Source organism: Martes martes (genome assembly GCF_963455335.1).
Source record: "Martes martes genome assembly, chromosome: 10".
Taxonomy (NCBI): domain Eukaryota; kingdom Metazoa; phylum Chordata; class Mammalia; order Carnivora; family Mustelidae; genus Martes; species Martes martes.
In genome coordinates this window covers 39,554,838-39,580,051 of record NC_137898.1, presented here as the reverse complement: position 1 = coordinate 39,580,051, position 25,214 = coordinate 39,554,838, and the positions used below count along the sequence as shown (strand labels likewise).

Genomic DNA, 25,214 nt, shown 5'->3' with positions numbered 1-25,214 from the left:
ACATGACCTTTTTTTTTTCATTTCGTAAAACATAAGATTTTCTATGGTTTACATAGATATCAGCTATGCCTTGTCAACAAAAAGTGAGTTGATGTTCCCAAGAAGAAGAAAACTATGTATTTTCCTTGCTTTAAGCTCCTTAATACCAACACCTAATGTAATTCCAGTCTGTCTCTCCAAGCTACAAAACTAAGGGGAGAAAAAAAATACCCTTTCTGAAATCCTGTTGTATTGTAAGAGCCAGAGCTCTGAACCCCTATACCACAGTGACCCCAGTGACCCCAGCATTTGTAGGGAGCTGTTGGTGAATCATTTCTACAACTTTAAAATTTTCTGTTGTATTCTAACTTGATATGGGAGAATTACCTTATTTCCTTTCAGCCATTTTTTTTCCCTTTGAATTAAGTGTCTGGATGAGCTATAGAACTGGTTGGTTATGAGATAGTTTTTTACCTTATAATGTTAGGAAGATAAGATTGAAAGGTGGTGCTAAGGAAGCCGGCCTTAGATTCCACTTGTAGCCTTACAAAATGTACATTGTATCCAGTAAAAGAGTTTACTGGATATGTTACCAACTCCTGCTGGATCAATATATTAAGTGATTCATCCATCTTTAAATATTGGATTCATTTTTAGAATAATAATTTCTGGAAGACTACAGCTTTTTTGTTGTAAGTCCCTGTGCTAGGTAAGAGATAAAGGAGATGTGATTTCTAGCGTGGCTCTCTCTTCACTGGTTTATACACCTGTGAAATGAGAGCATTGCCAAAGGTTTGAGTGTTATTTTTTACTCACTTTAACAAGGTGTGTTTGTAGGTTACCAGACACCTAGTAGGTGCTCTAATATTATGACTCTATGTCATCTAAGGAAAAAGGGTTCCCTGCTGCTGGCACATACGAAGAGGCCTCCTTGGAAAATGACACATAATTGCATCGTAAGAGAACAAGGCATAAGGCAAATGCCCTTGATAAGGATGGGAATTTTTTTTTTCCCATTACCGAAAGAAATTATTAAAAAAAATAACTTTGAGACATATGGTTTTCTTCTTTGGCAAGGAGTGCATACTACTCACAGCCACCAAAAAAGAAAATATTTGCATGTTTCCAACAGCCCAAATCTGCTTAAACGTCTCGAGGCCATTGGGAAAAACATGGAGACAGATTTTTTGGTATTGTGGGTTTTTTTTTTTTTTCCCCTTTCAGCATTGAAGGATGCTGCTAAGTCAGTAATGAATCCTCTTCCTTTCAGTAGGATCAAAGGCACAGTGAGGAGTGAGGTCCCCTGGAAAAAGTAGTATCAGCCAGAATAGGCTTAATGTGCAAACACTATCGCTTTGCAACGTGCAGTCTTGGAGAAGATTTGTAGCAATTCTAACTTGTTTTTCTTTCCTTAGAAAAAGACACACACCAAAGAGTAGTACAGAAAACCAATACTAAATACTCAATTGCCATGTGCACGTATGCTTCCAGTCAAGAGGAGTCATCTTTTGAACACAAAACTACTCAGTATTGTGAAACACAGAAAATAAAGGCACTGTAACTGTACAGATGATCAAAGCCTAGTCCTACTTACACTGACAGCTATCTGGCTATAAATATATTCTATCCCATTACCTGCGCTTGACACAAGTTTACTTCTGAAGTAATTATAGGACCATTGCAAGATAACCTGAAATGAAATTCAATGTTTATATGGGGTTTATTAGAACATAGCACCATAAATCATTTTACATGGGCATTTAATTTGCTTAAGCTACTGATTACTGTTTCTGACATTGACAGTTCCTTGCCTGTGCTAAATTTCATGAGCAAGTAACTAAGCAAATATTTTATAGAATCAGTGGATGTGACCTAATGGAAGAAAATAATTCTTGTTCAGCTCTGCCATTGATTTGTGATGTGATCATGCACAGGTGGCTTAAGGGCATCAGTCCTTCTTCTAAAAGCATCAGTTTTCCCATCTATAAAATGGAATAATTCTGAAAATGACATCATCAGTTAAGCAAAGTTAAGTAGAGCTTGTGGAAGCATACACAAAAAAAGTATTAATATGATAACAATATTGATATTGTTCTGAGCTTGTATATGGGAAATTTAAGAAATGAGAAATCCATCATCACTCTCTTCAGAGAGTTCACACGTTATTTATTTTTAAAGATTTTATTTATTTATTTGACAGAGAGAGATCAGAAGTAGACATAGAGACAGGCAGAGAGAGAGGGGGAAGCAGGCTTCCTGCTGAGCAGAGAGCCTGATGCGGGCCTGGATTCCAGGACCCTGAGACCATGACCTGAGCTGAAGGTGGAGGCTTAACCCTCTGAGCCACCCAGGCACCCAAGTTCACACATTATTAAAAGAGGCACGCAGGTAAATTGACAGTTACCGCAGACTGAAACAATGAATCACAGGTAACCTAAAGAGCATAGAGGAGGGAAGCATTCGCTTATCTGGTTAGGAAGGAGATGGTGAAGAATTTTTCAGGCAGAGGTGATGTTTGAATTAATGTTTGTGGTCCTGGTAAGTAGGGAGGGCAAAGCAGAAAAGACACTCCACATTTAGGGGCAAACATGCAAAAGCATGAAAGAAAGGCTGTGCCATCTGGGAGCATAGAACTAATAATTCATGGGTCCCAGAGCTCAAGGAAGGGCAGGTGAAGCCGGCAGGAGTGATCTTGGTGTAAAGGGAACTGAATATTAGCCTGTAGGGAGGAGGGAGCTAGTGGAGGCATTTAGGCAGGAGACAATCCAACAGGCACTTGTAGAATTCCCTTCAGTGGGAATGGATTTACTAAACCAGACTCAGCAAGGCTCGAGGCAGTGAGATCCTTACAGTGGCCCACGGAAAAGGATGAGGTACTGAAATGAATGACAGTAACCATAACATAGACCCTCAGAATCATTTGGGGGGTAAATGAATGTTTTTGGTGTCTGACCTGTTACAGAGAATGCCCATTCTATTGACTCTTTTAAGAAAAGCCTGTGGAGCCTTCTAATTGAAGGGGGAAGGTGGTGGGCTCTTTATGCCCTTGCATTTGGAAGCTCAGGGAAGAGGCAAATGCCAGAACTATAACTTGAGAGATAAAAGTAGATAGTAGAGAAAACCGTGAGGTTCCAGACACAGAGTGGTCAGAGTGAGAAAAGCAGTGAAGAAAGGACAGAATCTTTCAGAATCATTTGCAACAACAAAGCTTAAAAGTAGGCAGAAGAAATAGCACCTATGAAAGAGAGAAAGTTCAAGGAGAGAGGTAGGAGGAGGTATAGGCGAGACAGTCTTGTCCTAGAGAATAAAGCAGTAGGGAAGGATTGGTCAGTACTAATCAGATACCTTACTTGAGTGATCATGAAAGATATGGATTAAGAACCATCCATTGAATGTGACAATTCGAGAAGTCATCTGATTCCCTTCAGAGTTTAGTCAGTAAACAGGTGGGGGAAGAATTAACTAATTAATAGGAAGGTGGAAGCAAAGACATCAGGTGTAGGCTCACCAGAAAGCTCAGTTATAAGGAAAACGTATGAGAACAAAGAAGCCTAGTATGGAAGGAGCAGAGTTTTGCTTTGTACAAGAGTGAGAGAGGCTTAGGTATGTTTATCCCCTGAAGGCTAAGGGTACAGTAAGTTGGAGAGAGAGAAGAGAGATGTGATGTTTGATTCAGGATCTTCCGCATGGTGGTAATGGGAATTAAGACATATGGGGAGGAGTTGACTTTGGACAGGAGGACTTCTGTGATGAGGAAAGTGGAGAAAAGGATGAATATAGATTGGAGTAAATTAGCCAGTGGAGGTGCTGAGAGAGGAAGCCATGCCTGATGATGGTGAAGCCATCAGTAGAATGAGAAGGACAGAGATGAGTAGTGTGTTTGAGAATAATAGGGAGGAATAAGAAATTGAGCTAACCAAACCAAAAGGATCAATTAATTGCAACTGGCCTAACGTCACTAATCCCTGAGATGAAAAGAGTTCTTCTAGCAGGAGTTCAACTTCTCTACTGTGATTTAGAAGATTATACATTTAATTCAAGGCTGGGGTTTTGTAGAGTAAGCACTGTAGGGGGTGGGAGGGAAGAGTTGAGAGTAGTGTGGTTTATAGCAGGTTAATTTGTTATTAGGTTAAAATAGTAGGGGTTTAGTTTGTGGAGATGGGGATGGGCATTATTATTATTTTTTTTCCTTGAGACTTAGCACATATTAAGATAAGGCATGGAATTTAAATCTCTGCCTTCAAGGGTGTAAGTGCTTATGGCCATGAAATCTTAATCCCATGCTTGAAACCGTTGTTCAGTTTGACCACTGACCTTCTTAGAGAATTACACGTTACTGCTCAACTATTGAAAGGATATGGAAGACGAGGTGGGCAGAAATTTAATTCTTATGTTCTTCATATTCTGCAGAACAGTTTCATGTTGGATTTACTTTACACATGTGGATTCTTTAAAGAATCTGCAAGAAGGGTTTGTATCTCAATGATCATATATGCCAGGCAGAAAAACATTTCTTTTCACTGTTTTCCAGAGTTAGCTAATTATCTAAAAATTGTACGGACTGGTGGTTCCTTCTGGTGGAAATAGTCTGTTCATAGTCAGGCGAATTTGGGCATTCTGCCAGGCATTCATAGCTAGGAAGCTTAATGACAACTCTTAAATGTAATTTGCAGGGCTAGGAAGTGCCAGAACATCAACAATAGGCAAAGCTGTTTTCTAGAACAGTGGGAGAAAGGGTCAGAATACTGTTTGGATGCCCGCCTTTGCAATTTTTGTCCCAGTAACTCCAAGTTTTGGATGCAAGCAGTGGAGACACACACAGAAGCTTGTGGGAATGGAAATGGGTCAGTCCAATTATAAAAAGCCTTGATGGATTTTGCTTTATGAAGAAGAACTGTTGTGGGGCAAGTATTAGACTAGAGTCGGGAAATCTGGACACTAGTCTCAGCAAATCACACCAAAGATCTGGGCCTCAGGATCTTCATCTGGAAAACAAGATCATGGTATTATTGGCAGGACCAGGGGAGGTGAAAGAGATACAGCTGAATCCTGACTCCTTTTGTCTGCTTCATATGACAGGGCTTCCTGTTGAGATTCTGATGTCAAATCAGATATCATTTGACATTCTGATGTCAAATCAGAGTAGATTCTGATGTCAAAATAAGTTTAAAAACTTCTATCTAGATGTTTGTGAAGGTCCTTTATTCTAATTCTATTCTAATTATAGTTTTTATTCTCTAAATGAGAATAACCAGTAGAGTAAAATTTAACTTCATCTTTTTCATGAGTCTCCATTTTTATCGATATCCAGCACATTGTTACTTTACACAACATCTGAAACTTCTTCACATCAACCACATGCATCAGGATTTATCTTGAGTCCATGGGTGGATTTCTGGGTGTCTGCAAAACCCCTAAACACACATGCAGATTTTTGTGGATACAGGCATTCAAAAAGAGTCCAGAACTTCCATCAGTTTCTCAACAGGTAAATGAAAGCAGTAAGCACAAATCATCTTCCACTTGATGGGAGTAAAAAAACTCCAGATCTTAAACTGACACAGCAAGAGAAATTCAAGTAGATTTGATAGCCTCTGCGATGAAAATGATTCCTCAAATTCCCTCACACATCACTATATGTCCTTCCCAAGATTACGTTGCCTCGTGGGCATGGAACAGAGTCAGCAGGGTCTTTGATGATGGAGGAACAGCCAAGATCAAATTCTTTGGCTCTCCATGCCAAACCTCTACAGCTCTGACATGGTTTTACTAGATCAAAAGAACCATATATTCTTCACTTTTTTAACCGGCAGCCTTGTTAATCTGGAACTCTAGATGGTCCATGGGCCTGGAAGGTAAGTTATTCTTTTAAGTAATTAGAAAAAAAAAAAAAGAGTAAAGGGGAATAAATGGCCATTCAACAACATCTGACCTTGAAGGGCTCAGTGTCTGGAGAAGACTTCAGTTTGGTGGTGGGGGGGTACTTTTCCATTCTATTTCATATTATTTGTGTGATTATTCACTTTATAGTCAATAGCAGACACTTCCATGGTCTTTTGAGTCCTGGTTCAGAGGAGAATAACATGGTGAGAAGAATGTGGCACTTAACTGAGGCAATGGGCAGAAAATGCAGGAAGTGATGAGTTTATAATGGAAAATCAGAGAGAACTTTCTGGACACATTCAACCAAACAAGGGGTTATACTAGATCCCTTAGATTCCCATAGCAGGGTGACGCTGGATCCTGGGCATGTGTGCCCGTGATCCACTTACATGGGAAAGAGAAAGCCTCTTTCACAAACTGTATGTTAACTCAGATGTTGGGCACCAAGTAGGAAAGCAATGGGGCATGAAAAACAAGACAGACAAAAAACAGTAACAGGGCTAGAAATGAAGGTGGGTTTGAGATACTGTAAGAATTTTCAGAACGTAATCCTTTTGCTCTTCTTTCATTTCAGATGCTGCACAACAAACATGTCATGGTCCGTGTGGGAGGAGGATGGGAAACTTTTGCAGGGTATTTGTTGAAACATGACCCCTGCCGGATGCTGCAGATCTCCCGTGTTGATGGCAAAACATCCCCCATCCAGAGCAAATCACCAACCCTTAAGGACATGAATCCAGATAATTACCTTGTGGTCTCTGCCAATTATAAGGCTAAGAAGGAGATTAAATGAAACTAGTTGGTCGCTATAAGGGGACTCTCATAATGGCCTGTACCCACTTCTCCAGTGTAGTCAGTTTAGTCCACATGCTCTGAAAATTACTTTGGAAAAAGGAATAACAGACAGAAAAATGTCATTACTATTGAAAAATGTTCAGAGAGTAGCACTATTTATTTTTTTGCTTCTGTAGAAAATGACCAACTAAATTCTAAACTCAGATTTAAATTAGAAAAAGTGTAGGCAAATTATTATTTTTCAGTATGTGAACACAGTATTTAGCACATGTTAGAAATACAATCCTAGCTAGAGATAAAAACTGCTCTTAGAAGAAAATACTTAGGATTTCTAGATCAGTCAACAGGAAGTGCCTACCTTATGTCCACAAAAAGCACCCCAGACACTTTTATAATTGCAGGATTTTTAAGCTAATTTTTAAAAAAGTGACAATTAGTGTGATAATATGTACTAAAAAATCTTCAACCGCACCATAAACAAGTGCAGAGCGTTCACAACAGTAATACTTTACTGGAAAGGCCACTTCAGAAAAGTTTACATTCGCTTGGAAGATTGCCTTAAAGTTTATTCCTTATCTATGACCAAATATCTGGGGTACTTTTGGAAGTTTTCAGTACATCCTCTAGAGAATCGCTTATGAAGTATTTCATACATTCCTAAGCACATGGCGGTGTTGAGACTGACTTAGTGTAATTCACACACATAAGCTGACATACATTTATATTTTGACAGTAAATTGTACAGTCAAGTGTTCATTGACTTCATGTTATTTTAAAGCATTTTCTTACGAAAATATATCTTTAGTTAATCCTACTTTGCTATGCTGTCTAGTAAAGTAAATACACTGTAGCTGATGTTGTTACAGACTTATGTATACCCTTGTATACCTAGGACAGGGCTGTTTTGTACCCATAAGCAGCAAACTATTGTCCTCACTGATTCAAGAATTAAAAAGATAAATTTAAAAAAATTATCTGTCTCTATATCGATGCTTCATTCTGAAATAAAGATTATTTTCAAGTGGCGACTTCCCCTGAGAGTTGTAGGAAGGGTCAAATTAGGGTTAGCTAGTGCTTCTTCACTTTGGGCAGCTGGGTGATGGCATTGTTTGTTCCCCTCAGCAGATAACCTAGATATTATCATAGGTAATCCCTTAAGTGCAATCCTGAGTATCTTAAGTACAGGCAGAATTAATTTGTCATTTCGTCATTTTTCAACAACAACAAAAAAATCCACCTTTCTTGCTCCAGAAAGTCAGGGAGGAAGCGACTCAGTTTGTCACATGACTGATTTAGTCAAAGTACATACAACCTGTTATTTGTGAAGTTTTTAAACAACAGGCATTGTATAATTTGGTGGTACTGGAAGTGGTGGTTATCGTTCTGGGGAAAAAAATTAATTAAAGTTTTGTCAGAAATAGAATCACCTTGGAACAGTAATAATTGTAGTATCTTTTAAAATACATTGAGTGATTTGATTTTTATGTTCCTAAACTAATACGAGCATTGAATTTCTCTGAATCTACAATAATGTTTTCATCAAAACTTTCTCCAGTTCTTACCTTTTTCCATAAATATATCTATTTTTTTTTTTTTTTTTTAGATTTTATTTATTTATTTGACAGACAGAGATCAAGTAGGCAGAGAGGCAGGCAGGGGTGGGGGGTGGGGTGGGAAAAGCAGGCTCTCTGCTGAGCAGAAAGCCTGATGCAGGACTCAATCCCAGGATCCTGGGATCATGGCCTGAGCCAAAGGCAGAGGCTTTAACCCTCTGGGCCACCCAGGTGCCCCTATATCCATGTCTTTAAGAATTAAAATTAATTTCATTAATTTAGTTTAAAAATGTATAGGTTAAAAAAATCATCTATTTTGTTTTCTATGCTAATGTACCAAATTACCAGAAACTTAGTGGCTTAAACAACACAAATTTATTGTTATAGTTTCATAGGTCAGAAATTTGAGATGATGTGACTGGGCTAAAATCAAGGTGTCAGCAGGGGCCTAGGAGAGAATCCGTTTGCTTTTTCCGCTTTCTAGAGGCTGCCTGATTTCCTTGGCTCTTGTCTTTCCTCTGTCTTCAAAGCCAGCAATATAGTATCTCAATGATACTTCTTTATTCACATCTCTTTGAAGCCACAGGTTGGAAAGATTTTCTGCTTTTAAGGATCCATGTGATTAGATTTGATCCATCTAGATAATAAAACATAACCTCCCCATTTTAGGGGCATTAACTGAATTACATTTGCAAAATACCTTTTGCCATAAATATGCAATGGTGCCAACCATTTAGATTTTTTTTTCTAACTTCTCAACTGTGTTTTAAAGGTTTTAGTTCAAATCGTTTACTTCTTTTTCCCAAGTATTTTCTTCTATGTGATGATACTATCATTGAAATTATTTCTTAATTTTCAGATTATTTATTACTTGCACATAGAAATAGAAATGACATTTTCATATATTGGTTTAGTATTCTGGAACCTTTCTAAACTCATTAGTTCTACAAATTTGTGTGTAGATATTTGATTGTCTGCATGAGATGCTTGGTATTTTTTTAACCTATTTTAAGTATGTCTGTTACTTATACCCTAGCTATCTGAGAAATGTAGAATGAGAAAAGAAAATCTTAGGAAGTAAGTATAGAGTAAGGAGTTAAGATAACTTGACTTCTGACTTATGTGACAAAACCAATTTCAGAAAAATAGCTTAGGAAGAGTCAATCTGTGTGCAAAACTAATTCAGTCCATTTGAGATTATGTTTGAAGTACTTGTGAAAACAGGCTCAAACCTGTCTGTAACTAGAGGAGATTAATTTGAAACTTAAGTATGGTGCTATAAGAATAGGCAGTGTGATCGAAGATATAATAAAGTATAATATTCAGGTCAAGTAATTTATGAATTTTCAGTTCTCAGGCCATAATAATCATATTTAGAGGCAATATTTGCAAAATGAGACATATCTAGAATAGGATAATAAAAAAGTTATGTCATATGAGAAATTTAAACTGTTTGAGTTGTTGGAACAAACTTCTCTGAATCAACCCAAAACTTGTTCAAAGTTTGTGAAATATACAAATGCCTTCTAAATGGCTTTTGAGAAAATCAAAGAAAATGGCTATGGAGCCACATTTGCATCAATTTAAAGCACATGCGATAGTCATGGGGATCTGAGATGCTTTTTGAAAATGTTAAAAAAAAACACCGCACACCTTAAATGTCAACACAGAGAGGGATGCCTAGCTACCTACCTCTCTCTTACTGACCTATTTACTCAGATATTACTTGAAACTAAAACTGACAAGTTACTTTTTCTTCTAAGGGCATAGAATAATTCTTAGTGAAGATAAACACGTTGAACTGTTGGAGAAAAGGAAAATTCAAAACTGATGTCAATTCTCCTGGGGTACCAAGGAGGAAAGCTAGAAACTTTGTATTATTTTGCTATTTCTCTATGAAAACAGAAAACTAACAATATCATCTCTCCTTCAGAGTATAGAAAAAGAAGCATGCCTAGCTATAAATTCAGGGATTTTATGAACATACCAAACAGCAATTAGCTCTGTTGTTCTCGTTCATCCCAAAGAGATGTGTCATGGTTTCCCTACCATTCACCTAACTTCTAATTATTTAATACGTAATGAAGATAAAACTTGTTGGTAGGGGCGCCTGGGTGGCTCAGTGGGTTAAAGCCTCTGCCTTCGGCTCAGGTCATGATCCCAGGGTCCTGGGATCGGGCCCTGCATCGGGCTCTTTGCTCAGCATGGAGCCTGCTTCCTCCTCTCTCTCTGCCTGCTTCTCTGCCTACTTGTGATCTCTGTCTGTCAAATAAATAAAAAAAAAAAAAAAAAAAAAAAAAGAGTGAAGATAAAACTTGTTAAAGAGGGAACCTGGGTGGCTCAGTGGGTTAGAGCCTCTGCTTTCGGCTCGGGTCATGATCCCAGGGTCCTGGGATCAAGCCCTGCATTGGGATCTCTGCTCAGCGGCGAGCCTGCTTCCCCCTCTCTCTGCCTGCTTATGATCTCTGTCAAATAAATAAATAAAATCTTTAAAAAAAAAAAACAAAAAAAAACTTGTTAAAGAGACAGCCAAAGTCAAGTTTTATACAGGAAAAATGTATATTTGTGTCCGCATAAGGCAATACAGAATTTTTAACAAACCATGTGTGTGAAAACTATTAATTACATTCCAATACAATTGGTGGAACCATAGTAGCACTTATAGATGTTTTAAAACAACATGCAGCATGTCAACAAAGGGGCTGTGTGATGATATACAGCTTTTTGTTACCACTCATGTTAGCTTGATGATTAGAATTAAGAAGCCATAGTTTTAGCATTTTACATCTGAACATGATAGTTGACATATATGCATTTTACTGTTTTAGTTATATTTTAGTAATATTTTGGAGGGTTTGGGTCACATATTAAGCATTATACTATACTTTCCTATTTAAATGATGATTTGTGAGAAACTGGCTCCAAGTTAAGGTTCCCATCAGGAACTGATTCATAACTTGATGAGGGAGATGCTTGGATGTATATGTACAATTTTTTTTTTTTTTTTTTAGTAGTCACTGATTGGTTTTCTATCAAGCATCTCATCTCCTCTTTTCCCTTCCCCTTCCTAAAACTATTCTTAGCATTTTAGTATCACGCCTTAGCCAATGCATCCCTTGTGGTTTTTGGGGAATGCGGATTAAATCCACGGAGGCAGGCCATGCATGACTGGCTGGTGGAGCATATCCCATTGTTCCCAGACGGCAATACACCAACATACATTCATGGTTCAATAGTAAATAAGCATGCTATTTGGATATAAACCCTATTAGAAATAGGGCATTATCCCCTGGATATAAACCTTTGTTTACACCAACCCAAGTTGTAATTCTTAAGGTAGTACAGATAAAATTGTTCTTTATATATTAAAGCAGAAGGAAGGATTTGTACAGTTCAAGGATAATATGATTTGGTTCTATATCTATTCAGCTATTGAGGATCTTTCTTCCTTTCTGCCTTGGAAAAATTAATCATGTTCATAAAGTCAAGAATTTTATTTCCAAAATAAAGTTTAATGATTTCACTATCCTTTGTGAACAAAAATACCACTAATATTCAAAAGGATGAAGAAAATTGAGCCTGTCTAAATATATGTCTTCACTGGATATTCACAAACTATTCTATACATAATAGAAAAAGTAATTTTTCCAAACAAGAGTCAAGAGAATTACACCATAGTTCAAACTCTTTAAAATTAACATATACAATATACTGCTATATAATGTAAGCCTTGTGGGAGGGATGAGCACAATAATGGCTCAGTTTCTTTCTGTAGATCAAATGAGCTGGTCTATTTAATTTATAATCCCTATTGGTACTTACTATCTATGAATTCTAATTTAGGGCTCAGATTGTGGCCCTGTCATCCAAAAGAGCAAATAAATTAAAAGTTAGAGAAATTCTTGTATTTTAGCTTATTATACACAAGAAAGGAAAACTCAAAAAGCAGAAATGCTATAAACTCATGTTTCTAATAAACACAAACGAGAAAAGTTTATGACTCCCAATACCACAGAATTAACCTCATAGTATTTTATGCTTAAAGTAGACTTTTTAAAATACAGTACTGACATGTTTCTATTTCATATATTCATGTTTGTACTGGCAATTTCACATCTGTACAAATCTTACGATCATTCTTTAATAAATACTAAAGAATAAAAACACCTGTGAAATTTGGAAAAATATATTACTACTCAGTATAGCCCATCCAGATTCTTAGTTTAACTCACTCAGTTACTACAAAGATCTTTAGAGCTGAATCTGATATTGTATAACAGTCCATCACTGCCCTCTGATGGCACTACTAATATATAATTTTAAATTCAGCAAGCAAAAAAACACTTTATTGCAATGTAAAACACCATGTATTAATTTTATAAGCCACAGAAATAGAAAACAAATTAGGAGAAATTCATAATTTTCTACAAATATTACTTAGTAAGTTATAAAAATTTACGGTGTTCCTTCACATAAGCCCTTCAAATGATTTTTCAAAATTTTCCCTGATGAACAGTTTAAAGGCACGAAGTCTGTATGTTTAAGCAAAAGCCTTCATAAATAATGAAATAAAAAGAGATACAAGGTTAAGCAGAAAACTATAAATTGCAACGTCATTTTACAAAGGAGAGAAAATACAATAGCAAACTTTAATGTCTGAGATATAGGCAGACTTTTTACATGCGATATGTATTTATTCACTATTTTGGTCCATGTTTTAACTACTAAATAAGGGCAAATCGCCTACTGTCTGCAGAAGAGCAAATATAAGAAAATAAGTATTTAATGAAAGGTCTGGCATTTTCTAAGTTTGAACATCAAAAGCATTTTCAGTATATCAATATTGAAAAGTACTGACTGCATTTAATGGCACTAAAATTGCAAAGTCTGAATCTTCATTTATTCAAAGAGAAGAAAGTAAGCTGAGGACATCCACTTGATTGAAGATATTCATTAATGGCAACAGACTTTTCCACCCATGTTATGCTTATGAAACTGTCCACTAGAAAAGAAAAATACATGGAGAAAAGTAAATTTTATTTAAAGTTATGTTAAAACATCCTCGTGAACAAAAATAGGAATGTGGGCTATACAAATGCAAAATGATTTCTGTGCATAGTAGTGATAAGTATGATTTTCCATTATGGTCAAACATCTGAAATAAGATATATAATTGTTTAAAAACACAAAGAAGTAAAACAAAATATCTGGGCAGATTAATGGGTAGTGAAATCCCAAATATCCAATAATCAGTCCAGGAAAAATAAAACAAAACACCACAAAATAAAAACAATGAAACCAATTAAAAAAAAAAAAACAGAGGAATTCCTGTTTGAGGCAGGGAACTAAGAACTTGCAGAAATTAAGTAATGGTTTGTCCAAGTTTTTTCTTGCTTGACTTGAGTAACTCTGTTGTTCTGTTCAAGCAACTCTATAAAATCTGCAGCAGTAAATTCTGGAAAAAGCCACTGGGATGGTACCAGGTATTTACCAGTCTCTTGAGGAGTGGTTTTCATGTACATCCAAGAAATTTTACTGGGTGTTACATATTCTTTTAAAAATCTGTATTTCAGTTTTGAAAGTTCAGGGTTAATCCAAGTAAGGATGCTTCTGTTTATTTTAGGATTTCTTAGAGACTTGAACACTGTGCCTTTTTTTTAATTTCTAAGAAAAGGATTCAGTATACAATATAGGATCCAGGATTTAAATTTTTTTGTTTGTTTGTTTTTGTTTTGTTTTTAGCATGGGACTCTATTTCCCACAATGTATCTCTGAAGACTAGTGTTAAAAACACTAGAGTTGGCATTAGGTTGAGGAGCTTAAAAACGTCTTGGTGACTAAATTCCACTCTCCCACTCTCGGAGATTCTGATTGGTATGAGGTGGGACCCAAGGGTCAATCTTTTTAGAAAGCTCCTCCTGAGTTCCCACCACATGGCTAGAATTGAAAGCCACTGCATGAGAGTACATGCACTACTCCTGTACTGTTATATCCTGTACTGATATTAGGGTGCACCTGGATGTCAGCACCACACTCACTTCTTAAAATAAGGCTGCCCTGCCACTATGGAAGACAGTATGGGGGCAGGATCCTCAAAAAATTAAAAATAGAAATACCGTATGATCTGGTATTTCCACTACTGGGTATTTACCCAAAGAAAATGAAAACACTAATTTGAAGAGATCTATATACCTGTATCTTTATCACAACATTCTTTACAACAACCAAGATATGGAAGCAATCTAAGTGGCCATTGATAGATGAATGGATAAAGAAGGTGTGCTGTGTGTGCCCTTTCCCCTCACACAATAGGGAGTATTACTCAGCCATTAAAAAAAGGATGAGGTCTTGCCATTTGCAACAACATGGATGGAATGAGAGGGTATTAAGCTAAGTGAAATAAGTCAGAGAAAGACAAATACCATATGATCTCACTTACATGTGGAATCTAAAAAACAACAAAAAATATTTAAAAAGTAGAAACAGAGTCATAAATACAGAGAACAAACTGATGGTTGTTGGTGGGGAGGGCGTGGGAGGATGGGCAAAATGGGTGAAGGGTACTGGGAGATATAGGTTTCCACTTATGGAATGAATAAGTCATGGGGAAAAAGGGTAGAGTTTGGAGAATACAGTCAATGGTACTGTAGCAGGGTTATGAAAGATGCAGCTATACTTGTGAGCATAGCATAATGTATGGACTTGTGGATCACTATGTTGTATACCTGAAACTAATGTAACATTGTATATCAATACAAAGAAATTAAAAAGATAAAAAAAATAATAAAGCTGCCTTTCCAGAAGATAGTGAGCATTGCCAATGCCAATTATCCTAGGCAGAGCTAGTCAGGAGACGAAGATGTAGTGTTCATGAACACAGGGAAAGGACATGTTTTCTTCATACTATGGAGTCTGGTTAGGAAGAATCTAGCTACATAATAGGACACTCCAGGCCAGTTTGTAGAACAGGCGTGGCAGCAGTCTTTACAGGATCCTAGGCCAAGAAGGGTTGAAAATTAAAGTCACACTCTGCCTTATGTTCCCCCTTCTGTTAGTTCTGAGCCTCTAAAAATTGATTTTGAACTTCACTGTATGCTTTTGATGATCTACATAGATGGTCAAAGAGAAAGGAGCATGTCCCTTAAAGCTAATGTATTTATGGGGCGCCTGGGTGGCTCAGTGGTTTAAAGCCTCTGCCTTCGGCTCAGGTCATGATCCCAGTGTCCTGGGATCGAGTCCCGCATCAGGCTCTCTGCTCAGTGGGGAGCCTGCTTCCCCCTCTCTCTCTCTGCCTGCTTCTCTGCCTACTTGTGATCTCTGTCTGTCAAATAAATGGATAAAATCTTAAAAAAAAAAAAAAAGCTAATGTATTTATGGTAGAAGTGCTTAGGAATATTCCAAAGGAAAATGACACAGTGTGCAACAGTTGTGGTTTATCAGAATGAGCCACTGTCCAACTTTGATGGCTTTGAGGGTGATTTTTATTAATGGAACCAGAGAGCTCTCCTGTAAGAGCAGTACACAAAGAAAAACAGGTACTGAATTTAAAATCGGGATGATTCTAATTCTGAGCACTTCTGAAGAGACCAGAAGCAGTACATGGCCTAATTTATTTCTAATGTATAGGTTTCAGGCTATGCTTCAGGTTTAATTAAGAAAGGTTCTTTTTGGGGCACCTGGGTGGCTCAGTGGGTTAAAGCCTCTGCCTTCGGCTCAGGTCATGATCCCAGGGTCCTTGGGATGGAGCCCCGCATTGGGCTCTCTGCTCAGCAGGGAGCCTGCTTCCCTTCCTCTCTCTCTGGCTGCCTCTTTGCCTACCTGTGATCTCTGTCTGTCAAATAAATAAATAAAATCTTAAAAAAAAAAAAAAAAAAGAAAGGTTCTTTTTTTCCTAGAGTTTAAAAGCTGATGTGAAACTGGTTAGGTTAGAATATGTCAAATAAGTATCTTCTTGATTCTGGCTATATGTAAGTATCGTCTTCTTATAACATTGTATATGATTTTAATTGCCACTCAGTAACTCAGCATCATTTCCAGTCCTACAATTTTTCATAATTTTTTTGTTTGTTTTTGAGAAACTTCCATAAAGTAAACCTAGTGGCAGAGACCTATATCTCAGTGGAATAATTAAACATCTATACTTCTGATAAATATTTGACTTTGTATCAACCAACTATTTTACTTTATGGTAGATTTATTCTACTCTATTGTAGAAGTATATAAAAAAATATAAGCACGATGGTCACAGTTATTTACCTTACCATTGAAACTGATTATTCTATACGTTGTTAAAAGTTAATGATAAAAAATTTGTTTTCTAGGGGCACCTGGGTGGCTCAGTGGGTTAAACCTCTGCCTTCAGCTCAGGTCATTATCTCAGGGTCCTGGGATCGAGCCCCACATCGGGCTCTCTGCTCAGTGGGGAGCCTGCTTCCCCCTCTCTCTCTGCCTGCCTCTCTGCCGACTTGTGATCTCTCTGTGTCAAATAAATAAATTTAAAATCTTTTAAAAAATTGTTTTCTATTAATTTCACTTATTAAAAAAATTAGATGAATATACAATGGTGAAACACACACGGATAAATCTTATTCCTATGTTATAGCACTGAGCCAGAATCACCTCTGATCAGGAGGCTCCTAAGTGGCCTGCCTCACAGGTTAGGAGGATACATACATGTATGTATTTATAGATATAGTTTTAGGAGCAAAAAAAAAAAAAGTGGTATTGTGATAGTGTTGTATGGTGATAGGGTAGCTACACTTGAAGTGAGCATAGCAAAATGTGTCGAGAAGTTGCATCACTATGTAGTACACCTGAAACTGAGGTAACACTGTATATTAACTAGATTTTTTTTTTAAAATTAGAATTTAAAAAAAGCAAACAGAATTGAGAAGACAGTAAATCAGCAAAATAAGTGCTAATAAATCATTGACAAGTTAAATATAAACAAGTAAAATTCAGGATATTGATTTTCACAAATATATTTAAGAAATTTATTTCCTTTAAAAATGGATCAAAGAATAAAATCTTAATATCTGAACAGTTTTTTTCTTGAGCTTTAACGTGTAAAATAAAACCTTTATAGTTTGGCAGACAGTAAAGATCCCCAAGTTCTGGGACCTGTTTAACTTGTCCATCATTATATTTCCAGTGTCAAGAACTGCAATTGCTACATTGGGAGGTATGAGGTACATGTATTATACTCCCCACCCTCCCATACACCCTACTGTCCAATTTACTTAACCATGATAATGACTGACAATAGAAAGCTCAAAGACCTCAAATTACTGAGTGAAAAAATATAGGTTATATATAAAAAAAAGAAACCATAGTGTAATCCAATTTAATAGGATTAATGAATAAATGGATATTAGAAATGATGTTTGTCAAAATGACACAGAATTGGGGTGATTTTTATGTTCTTCGTTATACTCTTCATATTAAGTTTCCTATGTATTAGTATTAATTATATTAATATAAAGTACTAAGATGTAGTGTCAAGATAATCTGGAAAAACAATCTATTTTCCTTTTGGGAAAAAGAAGGCAAATCTATTACAATGAATGTTGCAATGTCCAAATAAATTGGCACTTCTTCCAATCTCTACTTTTCATGCTTTTAAATTTATTCAAAATTTCCTGATAATCCATTGCAAGAGAAAATTATTCAATAGACTGTTACTGAAGGTTTTAAAAACTCCAGGTAAATTAAACCTTTAATAAATTTTAGTACTTACCCTAAGTCCACCTTCTGGTGGGGGCCCAGATTCAGCCATTTGTTTTTCTAGTTTTTCCTTTCTCTTTCTCTTTTCTTCCACAGACCGAACATCCAGAATGCCCCGAGATGCAGCCTTTAGAAAATTTATTAAGTGGTACAGAAAAACAACAAATATCAGTATTTAGTATCCAAAAGGTGTTTGTTGCTTTTTAGGTTTTTCTTTGGAGATAAGGGGTTTTATCTTTGGTTATAAAGAACTAGACTATTTCTATAACAGCTTTATATAAAACATATTATCATTTCTTCATTGGGTATTTTCTCCCTGAATTTCAAATTTGTCAGTGTTTTATAAGGCATCATCATATAATCCGAAGGAAGAAAGTTATTAAAGGGGCATCTCACATTACAGAAGACACCTATAATTTTCATGCATTAAATGATATAAATGCATCAATATAACCTATAGAGATATAGAAATCATTTTGAAAAATGATTACATGTAAATTTACAGGTTATCAGACACCATTTTCTTTAGCAATGCTAGTAATAAATAGAATGAAGTACACAATTATCTACATGAGCAGAATTTTATTTCTATTCTTACCTCTTTCTGTCTTCTCTCTGCAGCCTCTGCAAGCTTTGCTCTTTTCTCTTCCTAAAGAAAACATGTAAAAAAATGTTTTAAAATAAAATGAAACATTATTATGGATAATTTATATCTTAGAGATAATATAACCAATTTACAAAAATATTTAGTACTTGTTCAAAATGTCCCACTAAGACTGCCACTATTTACAATGTTTGTGAAATACTTAACTTCCTGAATTTCAGTCTTCTAATCCATAGGTTTTCAAATAAGCACATGATAAGACACATATACATAATATATATTACATATGCATATATACATACATTCAGGTTAGCCTATAAAAAAATTCATTTGCCTTTTTTTTTTTTAAAGGGTCTTACAAGCTAGTCAGGGCAATAATAAAACAAATGACACTTAATAAGGCAAAGGAAGGAAATTTGTGGTTTGAAGTAGGCTGGTATTTTCAGGAAATGTTCATGAATGAAATGGGCTAATCTCATTGTGTAGGACATGAAGCCCTGAAGGAAATTTGTAAGAGGTACTACTCCATGTTGGGAAACAGTGGATATTACTTTTATACCATGTATTACTATTATTAACAATTATAAGTTATAAATTCTTTAAATACATAAGACAGCAAACAGAATTCTCTTGGCAGCTGTGTTAACAGCTCCTTTGTTTTTCATACCACAATACATACATTCATTCATCCACTGGACAAATAGTTACTGAGCAATTATCATGCCTCAGGAACTTTTCTAGGTGCTGAGGTTGCAGCAATGAAAAAACACAGACAAACGTTTCCATATACATGGAACTTACATTCCTATGAGGGGGACTCAGGTAAATATAATCAAGTAAATACATGTCTGTTAAATAGTAGTAAGTGCTTCGAGAAAACATAAAGATGAGTATGGTGGATAAGAAATGGAAGATGAGTGGGTGGTGTAGTAGGGGATCTATTTTAGTTAGGGTGGTCCCCAATAAGCTCCAAAGATAAAATGACATTCAAGTCGTGAGCCATGTGTTTATCTGTGGCGATGAGGGGGAGGGCTTCACAAATGCTAGTATATTGGTATTTTATTAACAGCCATATAATCAAAGTTAACAACATTTAAAAATAACTGTAGCAAGAAAGACCAGGTAAATTTTCCCATATCGACTTTCCAGGTCATTTTTAGTACCCATAATCAAATGGCTGAAGAGTTAATGTATTTCATTAACTCAGTTCCTTCAACGAATTTTCAGATAGGAGAACAGAGAAATTTAGCTTTTCTGTTATCAGCACCCTGTAAGGACTATTAATGTAAAGATACTGTTGTAAACAGAAAGCTACAAAATTATAAATGGATTGTACCACCAACCACTTACTTAAGTAGGAATTTCAGCTAGACAATGACTAATTTCTAGTTTAAGTGCGTCCCCAATATTACATGAGGCACATCTATTTTTTAAAATGTATTCTTTAATCTAAAATTTGTCTAATACTTCTAATTTAAATAACTTAAAAATAGTGGGCATCCTGCATTTTTATGTGCAAAACATGGGTTACAAATTGTACCCTCTTTACTATGTAAAAATCCGTATTGTTTTAAAAGGAAGAACTTGAAAGAGAGAGAGAAAGAGTAATGGGAAATCATTGATTACTACGATATCCAATAAAGCACAGGAGGAGCGTAAGAGACTTTATCGAGCACCTTCTTTAAACAGTTGGTACAGACACAGGAAAATGCACATCTCCTAGAAGATTAAACACGTCGGGAGACGAAGAGAGGAACTCTTTTCGCACCCTGACTCCATCCACCGCACCGCCAAGAATGGCCCGTACACCGCACCGTCTGCGTACGCCTGCGTCTTACGAGCTCCCAATTTCGCCCAAGTCTGCGAAAGGTAAACACCGTGGTGCCGCCTGTGGGCAATTTTTTGTAACGGAAGTGGAGAGAGCGACTCGGAGGAGGCGGCGGCGGCGGCGGCGGCTCAGGTCCCGCCGCCTGACCCGAAGTCCCCCGAAGCGCGTCCACACGTCTTCGCCACCAGACACCCACCAGCGGCTAGCTCTCCAGCCCGCGCCCCCGCTTCCAACGGCCCCGGTGCCTACAGCTCGGGGCCTCCTGGCGCGCCCCTCCGGAGAACAGGTGCGCGCGGCGCGGGTCGGCCACACGGGAACCGGGGGGCATGGGGACGCGGCCTTACTCACCAGGTCCGGCGAGGGAGGCGCGGTCTCCCCCGGACAGGGAAAGCACATACCCATCGGGAGCGCGGCTGGGGGTCCTCTTCTGGGACCGCCCCAGACCCGGCAGTGCCAACTGCGCGGTCAGACAGGCTTCCCAGCTTCGCAGCGCTCGGCCGGCCCCCAACCGGGATCTGCGCGTCGGCTCCGCTCCGCCCCGCCCCTCTGCGGCAACGCCCCGCCCCGTCCCCGGCTCCTCCCCGCTCCACCCCTTACCGAGACTCCGCCCCCTTCGTATCTCCGCCCCGCCCCTGCCTCGCACCACCTCCCTCAAGAGGAGACTCCCCACCGCGCCCAGCCCTGCCCAGCCCTGCCCAGCCCTGCAGCGCCTGGGCCGTCCCAGGCGGGCAGACAAGGCCTCCCTGTGAGGAAAAGCCTGCTGCTTTGGGGCAGAGAGAGAGATGCGGAGAGAGAAATAGATATACCGTATTGTATTTATTCATTTGTTAGTGGACACATTAAGTTGTTTCCCTACGTTGCTATTGTAATAACTGCAATGAACATAGGGTTACAGACATGTTTTTATGATAATGCCCTCTTCCTTTTGACCTTATACCCCAAAATAGGATTAATTAATTAATCATATATATTAATCATATTAATTAATTAATCATATATATGGTAGTTTTAATTTTAGTTTCTAAGGATTCTCCATATTTTCCATGGTGGCTTTACCAGTTGACAGTTCCAGCAATAGCCACAGGGTTCCCTTTTCTCCACATCCTGGACAGCAATTATCTCCTCTTTTTGGAAATAGACATCATAGCACGCATGACCTGATATCTCATTGTGGTTTTGATTTGCATTTCCCTGATAACTGATGTTGAGCAACATTTCATGGACCTGTTGGCCATTCACATGTTGTTGGGAAAATGTCCATTTAGACTCTTTGCCCATTTTTTAAAATTGGTCATTTGGTTTTTTTTGCTCTTGAGTTGTAGGATTTACTTGTATATTTTAGATATTAACCCATTATCGGATACGTAATTTACAAATATTTTCTCCCATTCCATAGGTAGCCTTTTCATTTTGTTTGTAGTTTCCTTTGCTGTGTAGAAGGTTTTTTAGTTTGATGTAGACCTACTTGTTTATTTTTGCTCTTGTTGCCTTTGCTGTTGTTGTCAAATCCAAAATATCACTAAGACCAATGTCATGGAGCTTACTGCTTACGCTTTCTTCTAGCTTTTTGGTTTCAGGCCTTATGTTCAAGTTTTTAATCCACTTGACTTGATTTTTGTGTATGGTGTTAAGAAGTCCATTTCTGTTCTTTTGCATGTGACTGTGAAGTTTTTCCAACACCATTTCTTGAAGAGGCTACCCTTTTCCCATTGTGTCTTCTAGGATCCTTTATCAAAAATTAACTGAACATATATATGTATGTGCATTTATCTCTGGGTTTTCTGTTCTGCTCCATTGATGTTTATGTCTGTTTTTATGCCAAACTGAACTGCTTTGATTCTAATAGCTTGGTAATATAGTTTGAAATTAGGAAATGTGATGATTCTAGCCTTGTTCTTAAGATTGCTTTGGCAATTCAGATTCTTTGTGGTTCTGTACAAATTTTAGGATGTTTTTCTATTTCTGTGAAAAATGACATTGGAATTTTGATAGGGATTGCATTGTATCTGTAGGTTGCTTTTGGTAGTATGGACATTTTAACAATATTAATGCTGATCTTTGAGCATGGGATTTTTCTCATTTATTTATTTCCCATTTATTTCCACATATATTCCCATTTTCCATAGACACTGATTGTTTTCTATCTCTATAGGTTGATTATATTCCTAGAGTTCCAGATAAATGGAATATCATATGTGCTTTATCTTTCCATTAAAATAAAGTTTTTAAAGTTCATCTGTGTAATTGTGTGTAAGTTCCTAAATCCAGCATTGGTTTCTATTTCTAACAGTATTGGTTTCTATAGTGTACAATATAGTGATTTGGCAATTCTATACAATACTCCATGCTCATCAGATAAATAACTATACCTTTTATTTTTAGTTTTGTTTTGAAGTTTTTTTTTTTTTTTTTAATTTACTTGAGGGAGAGAGAATAGGAGCGGGGGCGGGGGGTGGGGGAGGGAGAGGAAGAGAGAGAATCCCAAGCAGTCTCCATGCTGAGCACAGGGCCCAGTGGGGGACTGGATCCCATAACTCCAAAATCATGACCCAAGCCTAAACCAAAAGCCAGTGCTTAACCAACTGAGCCACCCGGGTGGTCTGATATACAACATTTGAAAACTCAGTTTTTTTATCCATGGACTTAATGGGCTGTTTGCACTTTCAGGCTGTTATGAACAAAGCTCTATATAGTCATGTACAATTCTTTGTGTGAACATGTTTATTTCTCTTCTGTGAACAACTGAGTGGAATAACTGGGTCGTATTTCACATGTATGGGAAACTGTTAGGAATTTTTTTTTTGTAAGTTACAGTGCTTTTGCCATTTCCATACCAATGATGTAAGTAAGAAAGTACCAATTGCTTCTTATTCTAGCAAAAGTTGGTACCATAAACTTTTTTTTTTTTTTTTTTGGTCAGCTTTTTAAGTTTCACAAATTCAAATGGGTGTAGAGTGGTATTAATTTGCATTTCCCACATTTTCATGTACATCTTGGCTATTTGAATATCTTTTTAGAAATAGTTAAAATCTTTTGTCTACTTTATGGAACTTTTATATTCTATAATTAGTTCTAAAATGTTTTTTTGATTGTGTGTGTGTGTGTGTGTGTGTGTGTGTGTGACCAAAGTACATATTATCACTTCAGTCCTATGAAATCCACCTAGAGTTACTTTATGGCTCAGTAGATGGTCTGTTTTATTGTCTCATGGTGTACTTTAAAAGTATATGTGTTCTGTTTATGTTGGGGTATTCTTTAAATATCAGTAAGATAATTGGCTGGTAATGTCATTTGATTTTCTCATCCATTTCTAAGAGAGGAATGTTTATATTTCAGTTATAATTGTGGATTTGTCTGTTCTTTGAATTCTTCCAGTCCAGTTTTTGCTTGACATATTTTGATGCTCTGTTATTGAGTGCATATGTTTATGATTATTATTTTGTGTGAACCTTTTATCAGTATAAAATGTTCATCGAGCTCCAATAATATCCTTTTCAAGGATGTTTGTACAATAAGCAAACTTGGAAGATATATTCTCCTCTGGAGCAGGTTTGTTTGCTATCTAGCATAATAGAGATTATGTCTCCTCCAGAGCAAAAGTTGGGTAGGTTTGGTAGTAACCCCTTATAGAAGACTGGGGCTTCCTTAGCTGTGATACAAACCCACTGTGTGCACAGCATCCACCTGGGCCTACCTGCCCCTCCGTGGGGCTTGGGAGTCAAAGGAAAACAATGTAAGCATGCACTTGAAGTAACAAAGTCCTTTGTTTTCTGCCAGTGTCTATAAAAGTATGGTAGTCTAACCTGTTATATTTCAGAAATAAAATTGAAAATCCTTCACAGTTCTCTACTTCGTTTTAGTTGAAGTGTTTAGGCCATTTGCATTTAATGTAGCTATTGATCAGTTTGGGATCAATCATCTTGCCATTTGTTTTATTTTCAAATCTGTTCTTTTTTTCTTCTTCTTCGGGTGAATTTTCAGCATTCCATATTTATCTTCACGAATAGCTTTATCTCTTCGTGTGTGTGTCAGTTTCTCTAGTATTTACAGTATGTATCCTTAACATCTGAGTCTCCCTTCAAACAATATACTTTTTGTGTAAAATATAAGCTTTCAAGGAATTGTATTTCCATTAGCCCTCTCCCACCCCTTATTGTTGCCATATATTTTATCACTGCATGTTATTAACACCAAAATGTTAGTTTTGCTTAGAACAGTCAATTATTTTTTAAATTAAAAATTAGAATCCTTTTATATTTACACATATATATATCATTTCCAGAGCTCTTCATTGTTTCATGAAGATCCAAAAATTTATCTGATATCATTTTCCTTCCGCCTAAAGAACTTTATCCTGCAAGTCTGCTAGTGATTTTTTTTTTTTTTTTTTTTGGCTCTTCTTTTCTGGAGAAAATATTCTGCATTTTTCCTTTCAGTTTTGAAGGATATCTTTGCTCCATATAAAGCTTAAGTTGATTTTTTTTTTTCCTTTAAAGATGTCATCCTGGTTTACTTGTTTTCTGATGATGATATACCCCAGTCTCTCATGATGTTTCCTTTCCCTTTTTGGTGTTTTTCAGTAGTTTGACTATCAGGTACTTTGGTAAGTTCTGGTCTTTATCTTGCTTGGTGTTTATTAAAATTTCTGGATTTGTGGGATTCATGTTCACCAAATTGGAAATATTTGGGGAATTTTTTTTACTCCCATCCTACTGCATTCAGACATTCCTAATTATTCATATGTTAGATCACTTGATATTATCTCACAATTCATCAAGGAGCTAATCATTTTCCATTTTGCTTCAGTTTGAACTATTTCTATTGCTATAGTCACTATATCTTAAATTTC

General features: G+C 36.9%; 2 protein-coding genes across 2 annotated transcripts in view; one reads left to right on the top strand and one right to left on the bottom strand.

Moving 5' to 3' along the window:
* The window catches only part of GAS2 (growth arrest specific 2), a 116,995-nt gene extending 109,374 nt beyond the window's left edge, over positions 1 to 7,621 (top strand). Inside the window, exon 7 of the mRNA XM_080817508.1 lies at positions 6,437 to 7,621. Coding sequence (XP_080673634.1) covers positions 6,437 to 6,655 — 219 coding nt within the window. The 3' untranslated portion in view covers positions 6,656 to 7,621. The remainder of the gene's footprint in view (positions 1 to 6,436) is intronic.
* A 3,119-nt stretch (positions 7,622 to 10,740) lies between these two features.
* Positions 10,741 to 20,915, bottom strand: SVIP (small VCP interacting protein). The gene is made up of 4 exons (XM_080815978.1): positions 20,714 to 20,915; positions 18,532 to 18,582; positions 17,947 to 18,060; positions 10,741 to 13,212 (listed from the first exon to the last, which is right to left on the bottom strand). Exons 1-4 carry the CDS (start codon positions 20,765 to 20,767, stop codon positions 13,198 to 13,200), a joined length of 234 nt encoding a protein of 77 aa, XP_080672104.1. The 5' UTR covers positions 20,768 to 20,915; the 3' UTR covers positions 10,741 to 13,197.
* Positions 20,916 to 25,214: the final 4,299 nt, after the last annotated feature.

Excerpts from the sequence above, each read along its gene's own strand:
- SVIP (XM_080815978.1), bottom strand. The coding sequence starts at position 20,767 with ATGGGTATGTGCTTTCCCTGTCCGGGGGAGACCGCGCCTCCCTCGCCG. Across the intron at positions 18,583-20,713 it reads CGCCTCCCTCGCCGGACCTG|GAAGAGAAAAGAGCAAAGCT; the intron begins GTGAGTAAGGCC and ends TGTTTTCTTTAG. Across the intron at positions 18,061-18,531 it reads CAGAGAGAAGACAGAAAGAG|GCTGCATCTCGGGGCATTCT; the intron begins GTAAGAATAGAA and ends AATTTTCTAAAG.